The sequence below is a fragment of the Knufia obscura genome (genome assembly GCF_036327395.1).
Source record: "Knufia obscura strain CCFEE 5817 isolate CBS 148926 chromosome Unknown scaffold_1, whole genome shotgun sequence".
In the NCBI taxonomy this organism is placed as follows: domain Eukaryota; kingdom Fungi; phylum Ascomycota; class Eurotiomycetes; order Chaetothyriales; family Trichomeriaceae; genus Knufia; species Knufia obscura.
In genome coordinates this window covers 3,257,157-3,272,355 of record NW_027042687.1, presented here as the reverse complement: position 1 = coordinate 3,272,355, position 15,199 = coordinate 3,257,157, and the positions used below count along the sequence as shown (strand labels likewise).

Below are 15,199 nucleotides of genomic sequence, written 5' to 3'. Positions count from 1 at the left end.
CGTAGACGGAATCACAAGTTACTGACAACCACCACTACACCAATTTCTTGTCCTTGCACGTTCTTTGTCAAAGTGTAGGCAAGATGTCGACCTTCGAGCCAGTCGTACGTTGAATACCGAAGCGCACACAGGGCGCGCATATGGAAACGGAGGACTGACAAATTTCAGGTTGTCATTGACGGCAAAGGTCACCTGCTTGGTCGTCTGGCCAGCACAGTCGCAAAGCAACTTCTTAACGGCCAGAAGCTTGTCGTCGTCCGATGCGAAGCCCTCAACATCTCCGGCGAGTTCTTCAGAGCTAAGCGTACGTTCACCTACCACCGGACGAATTGTCGAGCAGGAGCAGGAATTGCAGGATCGATGAGCAGGATCAAGGCTAATACAACCAACTTACAGTGAAGTACCATGCCTACCTCCGAAAGATGACTCGATACAACCCAACTCGAGGTGGTCCATTCCATTTCCGAGCCCCATCCCGAATCTTCTACAAGGCCGTCCGAGGCATGATCCCACACAAGACCGCCAGAGGTGCCGCCGCCATGGAAAGACTGAAGGTCTTCGAGGGAGTCCCACCACCATATGACAAGAAGCAGAGAATGGTCGTCCCACAAGCTCTGAGAGTACTCCGATTGAAGCCTGGCCGAAAGTTCTGCACAGTTGGTCGATTGTCTCACGAGGTCGGCTGGAAGTACCAGGATGTTGTTGCAAGGTATGACAGAGTGCTGAGGAAGGAAGGAAGTGCAGTGACTAATGATCGTGTAGACTCGAGGAGCGAAGAAAAGCCAAGGGCTCAGCATACTACGAGCGAAAGAAGGCCTCTCGAAGACAACTCGCCGAGGCAAAGAGGACTGGCGCAAAGGACGACAAGACCACAAAGGCTCTCGCCGAGCTTGGTTACTAGATTTGTTTTCGCGTGTGGGTGTTTCCTGGATGAAGCGAGATACGAAGTCAAGATATACACCTCTTCAGCCGTGTTCAGAGTGGTTGAAACAATACGGACAAGAGTACAGCGCCTCGACCTATTTTCGGGCATGGTCGGGCCTCCTGGCTGCATGAGATGAGAGAAGAGCAGATTGCGAGTTGATACGGAGCTTGAACGTGGATGTACGAGTCAAAGGCCGTTACTCACGTTCGATGGCATGCATGCTTTCGTCGCAGATATAGCAGGCACATACCTGCTGGTCGTGATACCTCAAAATGCACAAACCATTTCCGAAGTTCTTTGCATTGTGGTTTCCACGGCACCATGAGGACGGCCCCTCACACACTTTTGCGGGTGGCCGTCTTCCCGCTAACGTGAGCACCAGTATCGCGGCAATAGCTTTCGCAATCATGAACCCTCTGAGAACCACTCAACAAACTCTGACACTTCAATACATCAGACCCTTCGCCCTTTGAGCCAACCACGTGCTCGGATACCCTCACTCAAACTCCTTCCTAACATACCCACTCAACCCATCACCCCCTAACGCCCTCTCAACCTCCGCCTCATACCCCTCCCTCCTCTCCAACCACTCCCCACCCAACCACAACCTCAAACAACTATCCCCCGGCTTCCTCTGCGGACTCTCCATAGGCACAAGCTTATAAAAATTCTCATCCAACCCCGTCGCCTCACAATCACACATCCCCCTCCTAACCTCCGGCCTTGGACAATGCCTCGCAATATCATGCTGATACCCAATATCCCTAAAATACCACATCTTGTCCTTCCCACCCGCGAACATAGCCACACTCAACGTATGAACCGGCGCATCCCCGAACCTCTCGTAGTAGAACCCTCCCACCTCAGGTGAATCAAGATACTCAAAGTAAGCGCTATTCGCCTCGCCCCTAAAGAAGTCCAAACTCCCAATCTCAAAGTTCGAGAAAAACTGACAATCATTATACTCGCCTCCATTCCCGCCCTCATCGACCAACCAGCTTAGATCCGCATCCTCACTCACAAGTTCCGGTCTAAGACGCATAAACTCCCGCGTGCGTTTCCACAAACTCGCAAAACTCCGCGCATCATCCAGGATATTCATGTTGAATCCATACACAATCCCGTTATCGCGCAGGAAACGAAAGGGGTCATATGGGATATCGCAGAAGAAGTGGACGTCTGGCTCGACGCGCCAGTAGTAGCTGTAGGAGGAGAGGGCGGGGTGTTGGTAGAAGAACCCACTGTTCCAGCGGCACATGTTGCGGTAGGAGAGGAGGTAGCCTTTTCCTACGCCGAGGGTGCCGAGGTAGGAGAGGGAGGAGTGGAAGCGGGTTGGGGAGATGTGGGTGGCTGGTTTCCAGTGGGAGGGTGGGATTAGGTGGTAGGAGGTTTGGGCGGAGGTTGCGTTTGTGGTTGCGGACTGTGGGTGCGTGTTAGCTGGGTTGTTGGCAATGGTGTGAATGTGGAATGGTGTGTACCTTGAACTCGTCTGTGAAGGACTGCTCGCTGAAGAACATCCATGGGTAGTTGTAGCGTTTGTTCCAGTGCCATTCGAGCTGTTTCATGCTTTGGAGGATGCCGTCTAGTTCTTCATTTCTGACAAGGCTGATGATTGCGGCTTTTGGTCGGTCGTTGAAGAGTTCTTTGCCCGTCTCGAAGTGGTTGAGATTGGAGTGCTCGCGTAGCCATTTCTCTGGATCGTGCTTCTTTTTGTGGTTGTTGTTTGAGCTGACTGATGGTTGGAGGATCCGTAGGGATGGCGCATCGTGGTGTCGTGACAGGGTAGTGGAGGGACTTGCGATCGAGTTAAGGACGTAGGCTGAAAGGATGAGACAGGCTGTGATCAGGAGCCAATGCAGGAAGGAGCTTGGGCGGGTGTACATCGACGGTAGGCGCAGACTCGAATAATCGACCGAGAGCATTGTGAAGCCATGAGGCATGTCGGGCCGTTGTCGCTCCTCCTTGTGCGCTGATTCATCTCTGGAAGCACTAAAAGCGGTCAATTCGATCTCGTCATGCATTTGCTCGTTGACTGTTGAGCTTGATGATGGCATAATGCTGTTGAATCTGTAGGCCTAACTCGGTATTGTGTGAAGTGAAAGTGGCAGAGAAGCGCAAATACAGCGACGTCAAATTGTGATGTACGTGTCAATCCGGCACCTAGGGACCTCCTTGGGTATCAAAAGATCAATCGCCGCTCTTGCTGTTCCTCTATGCTGGAGCAAACCAGCGGACGTATCCAAGCATCGTTCCGGGAAACCGGTATCCCACCATACGTCCGTCCTCTAGATATACACAACGGTGCGGAATATTCAAATAAGGTAGTCGAAAAAGCATCGTGCTCTCGATGATTATGATGCCATAGCATCAGTGTCAGCACCTCCTCCATTAACCGCCTCCTTATCTAGAACCCCCAAGTATCTCGCATATGGTACCGTCACTCGTTGCATGTCACGATGCTTGCCAAGTAACATCACCACATCTTTCAGCAGCTCTTTCCTCTCCCACCCACAAACAAGCCCAGACTCATCCTCCCAGTTCGTTCCTTCGATCACATTCTTCTTTGCAGCATGTGATTGCGCAGACGGATCATCAAATTCGACGATGCCTCCAATCAAAGTCCTTAGCAGCTCCTCAGCTTTCAACCGCAGACCTTCCGCCCCCAATCGCTTAGCGTACATCAGCAGATAAAGCTTAAACTCATCCTTCGAGCCAAGCATAAGCGCACCAGCAATTCTGTTCTCAAGATGCGCAATCGAGACACTAGATTCAAAGCTTTCGTACCCTTCTCTTGACAGAAGCACCTTGATCAGTCGCTGCAAAAAGTACGCCCGGCCGCGTAGTAATGTCTCACTTGTCGTCCGTCTCTCCATCCAGGGCAAAACACCAGCAGCAGGATTCACCTTCTCACCATCTTTCTTCTTCGACGACATAACATCCACCACACCTGAATCTGTCGTATTCCAGTACTGGCTGCCAACGGCCCACCATACTTCAGAGAGTCTCTGCCAGCAGTACATTTGCGGTGCATAAGCAAAGCCTTCTCCATTCGATAAGGTGATGATAATTCGCCCCTCGGAATTGAGTCGTGCATTCGTGATGGCTGGTGCGCCAGTAGGATGTGCAGCTAACGAGTAGATCGCTGCATCCAACACTGGTGCAACTGATATTGGAGGATGAGGTGATGTCAGAGTTTTGACGTTCCATACATAACACATGCCCACAGCATTGATACATAGCAGCCACGAGTCGTAGCACTCTAGTATCACGGGCTGCGCCTCCATCACCATGGCGCTGTTTAACCTTCTGCCGGACGGTGTCCATAAGAATATCGAGCCTGTCTCATCTACTGCTGCCCAAAAGTCTTCGTTGCCTGTGATCAGTAGTACATTCCTAGGCAGGAAGTCCTGCCACATAGGTTGGTTCTTCCTTGTGAGCGTGATTCGACACGGCTCTCGATCCTGGGCTCGACCTGTTAATGATGCAGCGGGTGGATTCCGTGCTTCAAAGACATAATCTGCTCTATTCCGCAATGGGTCGGTACTGACGTCTGTCGGGTTCCCAGAATGATCGTAGCCAGCCACGACATGTGTTCGTATCCTTGGCACTGATAGTCGCACTTGGCTGGTGGTCAAAGATGGATTCAATACAGCCGGACGAACCCAATCTGGTGCCACCTCTTGACCCGTCTTTGGCGGACGTAACGCTGCTGGCACTAAACCATCCACCGCGTGCTCCACGATCGGCACTCGACCATTCTGGCTTGCTGCATCGATGACTTTCTGAGTATAGCCCTCCTCTTCGCCTTCCATCTCTGCGAACTTACGTTTCGTGCCTAGGAGCAGGGCTTGTATTCCTCCCTTCGGCAGTCCATCGAAGGGTTTCGAGAGATCTAGAATAGACTTCGGCGCTTCATCTGCTGCAGTAGCTGTCGCAGCAGCACTCATCAATCGTGTTTGTGGCAGTGACGATTCTGCTCCGCCTGAAGATGATATCAGCAGCGGCTTTATCCTCTTTTTGCCATCTTTTGTGATTTCAACTCTGTTCTTCAGCCTCTCTAGCTTTTCTTGGTCTTTGTCGCCCCTGTCTGCAGCATCTGGTTTCGGCGCAGGTGTACCACTGACCTGCTTTTCGCTGCTCGTACCATTAGTTGTAGGTGTGATGCCATTCGTGGCAGGCTGTGACGAGTCTCCCATCAATGCTCCCATTCGCCCTTCAAGCTGTTTCTGTTCACCTGCTTTGCTCATCTCTTCCAGTAGTAACGCATCAGTAGTCTCTGGGAAGCCAAGACCCTTCCTCGACGTGCCGAACTTACTAAGCGATCGGTCGTTCTCAGTAGTGTCCTTAGCATAACCAAGCTCTCCTGGCTCAAACCCCACGACGATGATAGTACCATCTGCCGAGCTGACAAAGATTGCATCTCCACTAGGGTTCCAAGTAATGTCTGTTATGGACTTGTTGACAGTATCTGCAGCTACCACCAAGGGTCTAGGGCTGCTGGTAGTCCATATACTCAAGCTCTTATCGGCACCTCCACATGCGATAACTGTGGTGTGCTGGTCTGGATGGCCCGCTGGAGGTGACTGGCCTGGTTTTAGCTGACTGTAGAGCCTCGGCGAGAACGCACAGACTTCGACTGGCGCTTCGTGACCGATAAGTGTTGTTTCTCCGCCCCATGTGCCACGCTCGATGATAGCAATCGCACTCACGGGACCATTGACAGCATTTGCAGCTGCGATATGAGCGCCATCCGGGCCCCACGAGCAACGTCTGAAGTATGTGGTAAGAGGAGAGCTGACGAAAGGTTGGGTAATGGTGGCCTCGAGTATAAAATTCGAGACCGAATCTGTAGCAGTTGTGTTCTGACTGGGAGAGGTGAACCTGAATATCCTGATGCTACGGTCATCGCTCGCAGTCGCAAAGTACTTGTTCGCAGGATCAAAGGTTATACCCTTAACGTGACTTGAATGGCTCGTGATTGTCTTCAGTTTCTCGAATGTAAATCCTGACCAAACCACGACTTTAGAGTCCAGTCCGACAGAAACCAATATCGTGCCATCATATGACCAGCCCAGATCTTGCACATCGTTGTCGTGCCCTACCAGCCTTCTGAACAACCGCCAATTCTCAACTGGGGGAGATTCACTCGAGCCAAAAGTCGCTTGCGGAGGGGGTGTAGGGTCGTGGTTGTATATGCATACGATGCGGTCGTCGGCGCCCGATGCCAGGAACTTCCCACCAGGCGAGAAACGGACGGTATGTATGGTGCCAGAGTGGTAGCTCATCGAAGCCAGCTGCTTCGGCTTGTCGTACTTTGCGTCTGTCGCATTGTATATTGCTTCGGTCGACCATATTCGCACATAGCCATCACCTGCGCCGGTGACCAGACGCTCGCCATCAGGTGAGACATGGCAGCTGTATATTTCGTGGTCTTTCTTCTCGCCAGGATGAGCGAGCCATACTGGCTTGACTATACGCATTTCCGCAGTCTGGTTGGGAAACGACTACGCATGTCGAGGAAGTCGCGTTACTGTGTTGGCTGGCAACACTTGATGTATAAAGTCCAGTCCGAGCTCGGTATCGAAGGTCACTCAATCGCGTACAGTGGCATGCTCATCTTCGAACGCGTTCGTTTGTTAATGGAGCGCATGTGAAACCACGACTATGTTTCAGGCAGCATTTAGGCAATGATCCTTGCTCCAGGCATTAACTCAAAGCCAAGAACTAGTGGCATTCCAGGGGCTCGCAGGCTGAAGCTTTTGATTAAAGACCTTGGACGTCTCTCTGCTATTGACTAGACGAACCTCGTCTTACTCCGAGGAAACCTTCATCGACTAGGTAATGCTTTGCGCCTCAGCTACCGCATCCCAGACCCTCATCGCCTTCTCCCACAGCTTGTCCTCAACAACCTCATGGGTCTCTCCTTTCTCATCAAGATACCTCCCAATCCTCTTCGCACCATCTTCTCCCTTCCCAACACCACCGATCCATGGCTTCCCCTTCAAGAATTCACCAAATGGTTTCAGGAACTCCAGTGTCTTCTTCCTGTCCTCCTCATCGTACCCAGCTCTAAAACCACTCATCCACCAGATTGGTGTATCGGCAGCATGACACACTCCCACCTTAGGTGAGATACGGCTGTCCAAGCCCTTCGCTCGCCATGATATTCTATATCTTATCACTTCAGGCACCTTCGTTGCACCATTCGACGGAGCAAGCAAGCACTTCGTCAGTCCTCGTTCCGACGCATGAACTTGCATATCTGCTACCATCCTCGCAAACACATCTCGATACCTCTCTTTGACCTCTTCACTATTTGCGCCATCTTTGTTTTCATCAGGGATGTCGTACACATCCGTCAGCGTCAGCAGCTTATCAACCACATGCTTAGGATAGTAGTTGCCCAGCTGCACCAGCAGATCTTCACGTGTACTGGGCGGGTTGACAAGCTTGTACAGTTCTGCTTCATCGCAAACCTCACCAAGAATCAATCGAACACCATGCTCAGCCAGCAAACCCGAAAAGCTTCCATCATGAATCGTCTGCAAGAAGTTGCTAGACAAGAAATCATTATCCGTGCTCGTCCTGAAGGTATGCATCTTCAGCTTCGATATCGCACCCACCAGTTTCTCCGCTGGGACATTGCGCAGTGCGTCCAGTTTCTGCGCCGGACTCTCATCTGCCTTCCCTACCCCAGTAACATCACACAGCTCCTGCCACTGATCTGTCAATGTCTGAGAAGTCGTCGCGTTAGGCTGGATAGCCATCGCATTTGACCAGAGGTAAACCTGCTTGATCAATTGTTTCTCATCCGCCAGATACGTGTCATAGTACAGCTGGAGGAAAGCCGAATGTGCACCGGCTGATAGCCCACCGACAGAGATGAGACTCGGATTTCCACCAAAGAGACCGATATTCTCATGCACCCATTCCAGCGCAGCTCGCTGATCCCAAAGACCATAGTTTCCTGGTGCGGGAGCACCGCTCTCGGCATCCTGTAGCTCCTGGCCAGCGAGGAACCCGAAGAGGTTCAGTCGGTAAGTTGGCGCAACGATGATTCTCGGCGTTGAATGCGCAAGGAGATCGAAGGGGTCGTTGTCATTTGACTGGTTCGCGTTACCAACCTGCAGCCATCCACCATGGATGTGGAACTGTACTGGCCAGCCATCTGCCGGAGGCGTTCCGGCTGGAACCCAGATGTTGAGGTACAAGCAGTCCTCGGACTGGTCATTTTGTATCTCGGGTGTGTTATCCGGATTGTCGATCAGGGCAGCGCCATGGTTGTATATTGGTTGAGGACATATCGGTCCGAAAGACGTATAGTCACCTGGCTCGGCGGAAGATGTCGAGAAGGACCAGTCTTGAGGCAGAGGTTGTGGTCTTCGCCAGCGTAGACCATTTGTTGGTGGAAGGGCGAATGGGATCTTGAGATACCGTTGCAGGACCGGCTTGCCATCTAGGTCTGTTTGTTCGATACCTTTAAGCTTTCCTCTCTTGGTCTCAAGGGTGTATGGACTTGTCTTCGATTGCGTGGCACCCATATTAGTACCTTCTTGCCAGCAGTAGCCAGATACTTGGCGACGGCAAACCAATTTATTAGATATTTATTCGACAGTAGCTCGCTCGGCGTTGCTCAACAACACAGTGTCTTGCGCTTCAACAATAGTCTTTACTTCTTCTGGTGCTGGTGCCAGAACGGGATACTCAGGAGTCAGGAAACTATGTACATCCCCACGCGTCGTCTTCAACCGACGTTGTCTATATGCGTTCCAGGACTGCCGAAGTCTATTGGGGGCAGCCCACCTTCGGATATGTACGGTGATGCTGTGGAGAACCCCTGCTCGGGGTCACTTATATGCCCGGAGTTCTCCGATTTGCGTTCTTACAGCCATTAAATCTAGCCAAAAGGAGTGCTGTCCACCTTCTTACTGCAGCATCGAATCCTTTATTTTCTTGCATTACACATCCTCGCCCCCCGTTCGGTTACTATTACTAGCATGCTCTATCATAACCCCCGATCGCGCTGCAGCCCAGCCAGCAGAGCCTCACTGATGAATGCAAGCAAGGCTTTGGACGGTTTATTCTTGACCTCGGCTCGCTGTCGAACGCTTGTATTCAATTGCACGATACTTCTCAAGGGCACAAATCATAAATGCCACAGAGATGACTGCTCGCAGTAGATCAGCGTAAGGTCACATCCCGCCATTTGAACGACCCCTGCTGAGCGCGCGCACCGTCCATGAGCCCATGTACGTAGCAGTCTCCGATCAGCTCGAAGCTCATAGGATCATCCTGCTTGTGGGCTTTATCCTGAGCCTTGACCACAAACGGTACTCTTGCGCCCTCAATCAGCATGACGAGATCGTCTACTTCAGCGTCCCACGGCACCGTTGCCAATGATCCGTTCTTCAATATTGCGAATCTTCTCCCTCTCTGTGCCTCCTGCAACGCCATCGCGAACGGCCATAACTCACACATGAATCTGTCGGCCTCCTCCTCAGAACATTCAAGAATCCAATCGAATATGCCGGAGTTGTGCACTCGTAACTTAGAGCCAGGCTCGAGTGGTAGTTGATCTGGCTCAGGTCCTTGGGCGTAGAATGTCTGGAAAGCGTGGAAGGCTTTCTGAAAGGCCTCCAGCGCGGCTGGGGAGTCCGAGAGCCGCTCGCCAGACCATGAAATATCAGCACATAGCGTCCTGGCAATGGCTTGATTCAGGTCTTCCCCATAGACGTCCTTGCACTTGGCAGCATCCGCTAGGTTGGTGGCCATCTGCAAGATGAAGCAACGGGCGTCTTCATCCGAGAATGGGGGTAGTTTCATGATATCGTCGCTCTTCGTCTTCATAGGCATGAAAGGTTGTGAATGAATGTCCAATTCATCATCACCACTGCTGTAGTATCGCCAGGCTGGGCCAACAGCGATGATACGTTTGGGTGCTGCACCACGTACTGTAACTTTGTTGGGATCTGATTTAGATAGTGAGATGCTCGGGCCAGAGCTTGTCGTACATTGGTATAGATGTGTCTTCAGCTTCGATCGAGACTGGTGGGTCCAGTCAGGTACCCAAGACGGCAGGCCAGGGATCTTATGGTGGACGCCAGCATGCTCGAGGAGCTCGTAGCCTCGGCCATCGGCGATGAAACTTCGTGCAGCATCTGAGAAGGTCTTCATGGTAGTGTTGCTTTCGTGGTAGCTCTGAGGTATTGATCTAGCAACATCGTCGGTTGCTAGCCCTAGCATGGCGTAGATCTTGTCTCGCGGGTCGGTCACAAAGTTATTCCGGCTCAAGGCAAGCAAAGTAAGCAAATCAGTAGCCACTTGCCGGCCCTCAGCATGAGCAGGAACTGTAGTGAGATTTTGCGTCTCTTCCCCTCCCCCAGACTGTCTGCCGCTGCGTCGGCTGCGCAATGTCGAGATAGTTGTGGCGGGCGTTGTGTGCAGTATTCTATTGAAAACATCTGCCATGTGTCCGTGACGAAGAGCTTTGGGCGGCATGTGTCTGTGAGCAGCATCCCAAAACTCCATCAGAGCATCTAGACTGACCACGTATTCGCCGTAGAAGATAATGACCTTGTGCGACAGAACACATTCAGGTAGTACCCATTTCCGCCACAACCAATCTTCTTCCCAAAAGGAGAAAGTATTGCTCCATATGCTCCGCCCTTCTTCGAGCTTGGGATCTGGGATACCGTACATCTCCCATTTACCCGCAGATATGGCACCGTCGTCTACCCTGGTAGTCCACGCACGTGTCAAAAGGTTCATCAAGCTGATGGCTGGTCGCACCGTTGTCATATCTAGGTGTTGCGCAGTGGGTGCTGACACAACTTCCAGTAGAATTTCCTCATCTGGAGTAGGTGTTGAAGGGCTGCTCGGTACACTGCTCTCATCGTCTACAGTGACCTCATTCTGAGCAACATGCTGGTACTTGTGGTGCCCTGGAATGGCCAGCACGCGAGAACAGCCACTGTATATTCTTCCCATCAAACGAACTTGCTGAGCACGCTCTTCAAGATCGTCCTGGTTGATGCACAACCCGTCCGCCCAGAGATAGATTTCAGGATACCGTGAGAAGCTCAGACTGATGCCATGGTACAGGTTCTGCGTTACCATAATATACTTTCCATCACAATTCAGAGGTATGAACCGATCAGGGTCACCCCAGACATATGATAAGCAGTGATAGCTAGGCGCATCGTTGACTGAAAATGTCCGGGTGGTGAGGTGGTTGTAGTGGCCAAGTGCTTCTGTCTCGTTCAGCTTGAGAAGCCGAATCTCTTGCTTCGATGAGTCTAGGGGTTGGTAGCCGTAGGGTTCGCACCTTTCCACTTCCGCGATCAGATCTATGTTGACGGATTTCGTCTGTGGCTCGCTTCCTAGAAGCTCTGAGGTTTCTCGGCCTGCGTCCTCGAGAGAATCAAGTTTGCCGATGAAAGATAGCTGACCACCGCTAGCACTGTCCACATTCCACGGAGTGCTCCGCAATAAGACAGTCCTTGGATCAACACCTGCCTGCTTTGCGAGCATGATCTTCAAAGCCTCGGATGAGCCGTTGGTGGCAAGCTCATCCATGGCAATCTGCAGTTCAAGATCGTTAGGTATCTCTGGAACCTGTACAGATGGGCCATCCAGCTGCCTGTCTGTTCTCGCCTTGTCCGTAGTGACAGGCGTGTCACTGGGTGCCTTCCCATGGGTTGAGACAATGGGCATATTTCTGATTCGAGGTGCGTCTCACTCGAGACGCCGAATAGCTGTGAGGAAAAGATCGGAAACACGTTGTAGTGACACGTACGGAGGGACGATCAAGGCAAACAACCTTAACAGCAATCGTTGTTAATGTCGTAGTAATCATAGCGAGCCCTAGACGTTGTGTCTCATGGTCGGCCTCCGAAACGGGTTACATCCTCATCAGTCAGCAGCCGCCGCGCAAGGCTCAGATGTAAGCTGTTTCAGATCCTGGGGGCCAAATAAGGCATGTAGCAACCGTATGTTGCAGTTTTGGGCAGCGGCGAGCCTGACTGATAGAAATGCTGTGTGTTGAAGTTACCATAGATCAAGTCCAGTGTGTCAAAATATAGAGAAGTCGCCATTGTGCCTGGCATGAACTGCAAGTGCGAAGGGAAAGGAGGCAGAATACGTCGGCCACTCGCCAGTCGACGTGGATGGCCCCTTGTCCCTTCATCAAGCACAATTTGGACGCATTAAGCACAATCTTGGGCAGGTTTAGCGGCAGCCTAGACTGACCAATGAGCGGCCGGAGGTGCTCTCGTCGCACCTTCCTTATAAGTACATTCCCTTTCACACCTCTTTGAGAAACGACAGTATTAGCAAGTCAAGTCTTTTACACCACGGACTCAAGTGTTGAACAGGCAGATGCTTTGAGACAACTGTATATAAGCTGTTTCCTCATCTGTACTGTCGTTCTGGATTATGTAAGGTTCAACGACAAAGCGCACCCTTCCTCAGCCTGATCCGCGGGTCCCTCGAACCACGACCACTGTCTTCTGCACTCAACGCCACAACAACTGTTTGTTCCGGCATGGATCTACGCACAAGTAGAGCGTCCTCCCGCATCTTACTAGAGAACTCGGCATTGACAGTACGTGACACTTTGCCCGAGTATCCTGCGCCATCCAGCAGAGCCAGGGTCTTCGAATCAACAGCAGCCAGCATGCTTATGAGGCCAAAGCCATTTGACACCGGTGCACCGCGCAGCCAAGGTAGCAACCGTAGAAGCACTGATATCGCCGTAAGCAGTGGTAGAACAAGGATCACGACCGCAAGTCCAAGGTGCCGCTTCAGTGTTTCGGTGTGGATGTAGATCTTGGCTTCGGTAGTGTATTCCATGCTTGCTTTCCCGTTGCCGCTCTGATCCAGAAGCCCATACTGGATGCTTGTAGGTCCCCATTTCGTTGCCACTCGTGACCAGACCATTGTAGCGATGAAGGCAGTATCGCTGGTTACATTCGTTAAATGCATGGATTCTGGTGGGGTTGGATCACAGGCCGCTGCGTCTGATCGAGCCCATGGGAACTTCCAGTCGTATTCGACAAGCATGATGGAGTATATGGACGGGAAGAGATAGTATGTGGTCTCAAATACCGTTCTGAAAACGTCGTCGAAGTTGTAGTTCTCATCCGCTAGGGGAGCATCAGATAGGAGTACTGCATTGACGAGCCGTGACGTGCTTCGTGTGACATTCCAAGTGCCTTTATACCGCTTGAGCGATACCTGGAAGCCTTGAGCTGCATGGAAGAAGGCGTCAAGTTGCTGAGGGCCAGTCCATTTGGTATCGGCATGAGATGTGAGAAAGAACGTGTTACGGGAGACGCTGTCAGCAGGACAGCCACCGCCATAACAACAGCATGCTATGCTTACAACGCGGCAGTCCAAATAGAGAAAATTCGTGTCTGCTTCCGAACCTTGAAGGTAAGCTTTAAGAAGTTCGGTGTTATTCCAAGAATCGTAGTTGCTGGACCCGTAGCCAAGCCAAGAGCGTAGCTCATTTGTGTCGATATCAGGCAAGGTCCTGTCGTCCCATTCAACAACAAGGTCGGTCTGGACTGCAGATACGGTAGCTTCGATAACACCTGCTTGATCGGCTCTGAGCGAGTCTTGAAATGCTCTGATGTCCTTATCTAGTGGACCATCGAGTAGTGCGACCCTGGTAGCGGAATCTGACCACATGCTATAGCCATAGGCTTGCTGATACTTCGGGTCAGACCAATAAGGCAGGAAGGTATCTGAAAACAGTGACAAGCCGTATCCAGAGTTTTGTGTGCCGGGAGGTGGTGTTATACCACATTGCATCCTACGATCTGCGTCTCGCGTAACACTTCTTCCGCCGGCAAAGCTCTTGTACGCAATGCTTAGACCGAGTGGGAAGGCTAGCAGAAAGAGCAAGCTGGCTCTCAACATAAAGCTTGCTCCTGAAATGGTGCAGTCAAGCTGTAGGATAGCTTCCAGATTCTGGAGGGACGACCTGCCACGCAGGATCTCTATCGCAAAAAATGTTTTCACCGACCGACCTTGCCAGCAGAAGGCCATGATAGAAAGTAGGAACCCCACGACGATGAGCTGGTAGGTCTGTCCTATCCTGGTTGCTATCTGAAGGTTGAACACTGAGAGAAGAGCAAGGCCGCCGCAGGTCCAGGAGATTGCAATCAGTGACCAATCGAGTAGTGAAATACTCCGATATTGCGCCGGCAGTCCCAGGCTTCCATGGTCATCGACAGCTTGTGTATGCACGGTCGCATAGTCGAGTGGCTTCAGGAGAACGCCTTCGTCAGTAGCCACTGGGCGTTGCCATTCACTAACCATACCGCTCGTTATGTTGTCGAGGGTTACTCTTCGTGTGCTGGATCCGTCTTTTCAAAGTGAAGGAAAACCTGCATGTTATAGACAAGGATGGCAGACGAGATTCGAGATATTGCATCTGCCTGCGGAATAAGGATATGGCCAGCCGGTTGTTGGGCTGCGCGTGGAAAAGTCGATCATTGCAGAGATGCAGAAAGGCTAGATGTTTATCAATCGTGCAAAGATATGCAAGCCGAGTCAAGTTGCAGAACATTGTCCTCGTAGCGAGGTCTTTTCATGTGTGGACCTTTGTTAGACTAAGGGTTCGAAAGGGCTCATTGGTTGTACCTACGAGATGTGTTGCGGTACGTTGCATCTAGCCAGCGAACCAGTGCGGCAGTCCACCACTACAGCCTCGGGTAGGTACTAAGTGCATCTGGTGTCGAAGGAACTGACGAGTCACCTCGGCCTTAGAGCGCAAAACATCAAGCGTTGAAAGCCTTGTATAGGTAGCATAGCCCGCCTCAAGCGAATGTAAGATTTTACTTGAAGACTATCTATCGACTGTCACGCTCATAAGTGTCTCTGCTCGCTAATGTCCTCCCCATACGCTGGCCATGACCATAGTTTTCACAGTTGCTCAACAGTCCAACGAACACATAATGCGACATGGGTATCATGAACAGACTAACTCCATAAAACGGCGTTCCTAGCGCGAATGGTCCACTATTAGTGAGTAGCGCCGTGCAATCCACAACTATACAATGAAGGCGAGTTGATGTACACTTCTGGAAACAGGATGACATAACATACATGATCCACGCAGTCGTGAGCAATGGCATCAAGGGGAGTCCAATGGTCAATGCTGGACGTAGGCGGTACGATAGGATGACTGATATCTGTAGACGTGTCAGTCGCGTGTTATGGGTCGGAAACAGTCCATCGCGCTTCAACCTAATAGTCATGTAGACTGCA

At 51.5% G+C, this 15,199-nt stretch overlaps 6 protein-coding genes across 6 annotated transcripts; 1 reads left to right on the top strand and 5 right to left on the bottom strand.

Annotated features, from left to right (window-relative positions):
* Window positions 1-83: 83 nt before the first annotated feature.
* Window positions 84-901, top strand: RPL16A (60S ribosomal protein L16A; the record flags this gene model as incomplete). Its single annotated transcript, XM_064869676.1, has 4 exons — window positions 84-104; window positions 169-304; window positions 397-709; window positions 763-901. 4 exons carry the CDS (start codon window positions 84-86, stop codon window positions 899-901), a joined length of 609 nt encoding a protein of 202 aa, XP_064735173.1.
* Window positions 902-1,421: 520 nt separating this feature from the next.
* Window positions 1,422-2,979, bottom strand: PMZ80_001228 (uncharacterized protein; the record flags this gene model as incomplete). The annotated part of the gene is made up of 2 exons (XM_064869675.1): window positions 1,422-2,345; window positions 2,404-2,979. 2 exons carry the CDS (start codon window positions 2,977-2,979, stop codon window positions 1,422-1,424), a joined length of 1,500 nt encoding a protein of 499 aa, XP_064735172.1.
* A 297-nt stretch (window positions 2,980-3,276) lies between these two features.
* Window positions 3,277-6,405, bottom strand: HIR1 (HIR complex subunit; the record flags this gene model as incomplete). Its single annotated transcript, XM_064869674.1, has 1 exon — window positions 3,277-6,405. One exon carries the CDS (start codon window positions 6,403-6,405, stop codon window positions 3,277-3,279), a length of 3,129 nt encoding a protein of 1,042 aa, XP_064735171.1.
* Window positions 6,406-6,759: 354 nt separating this feature from the next.
* On the bottom strand, window positions 6,760-8,466 carry PMZ80_001226 (uncharacterized protein; the record flags this gene model as incomplete). The annotated part of the gene is made up of 1 exon (XM_064869673.1): window positions 6,760-8,466. The coding sequence occupies one exon, from the start codon at window positions 8,464-8,466 to the stop codon at window positions 6,760-6,762; it is 1,707 nt and encodes a 568-aa protein (XP_064735170.1).
* Window positions 8,467-9,106: 640 nt separating this feature from the next.
* Window positions 9,107-11,638, bottom strand: PMZ80_001225 (uncharacterized protein; the record flags this gene model as incomplete). Its single annotated transcript, XM_064869672.1, has 1 exon — window positions 9,107-11,638. One exon carries the CDS (start codon window positions 11,636-11,638, stop codon window positions 9,107-9,109), a length of 2,532 nt encoding a protein of 843 aa, XP_064735169.1.
* Window positions 11,639-12,367: 729 nt separating this feature from the next.
* On the bottom strand, window positions 12,368-14,248 carry PMZ80_001224 (uncharacterized protein; the record flags this gene model as incomplete). The annotated part of the gene is made up of 1 exon (XM_064869671.1): window positions 12,368-14,248. The coding sequence occupies one exon, from the start codon at window positions 14,246-14,248 to the stop codon at window positions 12,368-12,370; it is 1,881 nt and encodes a 626-aa protein (XP_064735168.1).
* Between the last annotated feature and the right edge of the window lie 951 nt (window positions 14,249-15,199).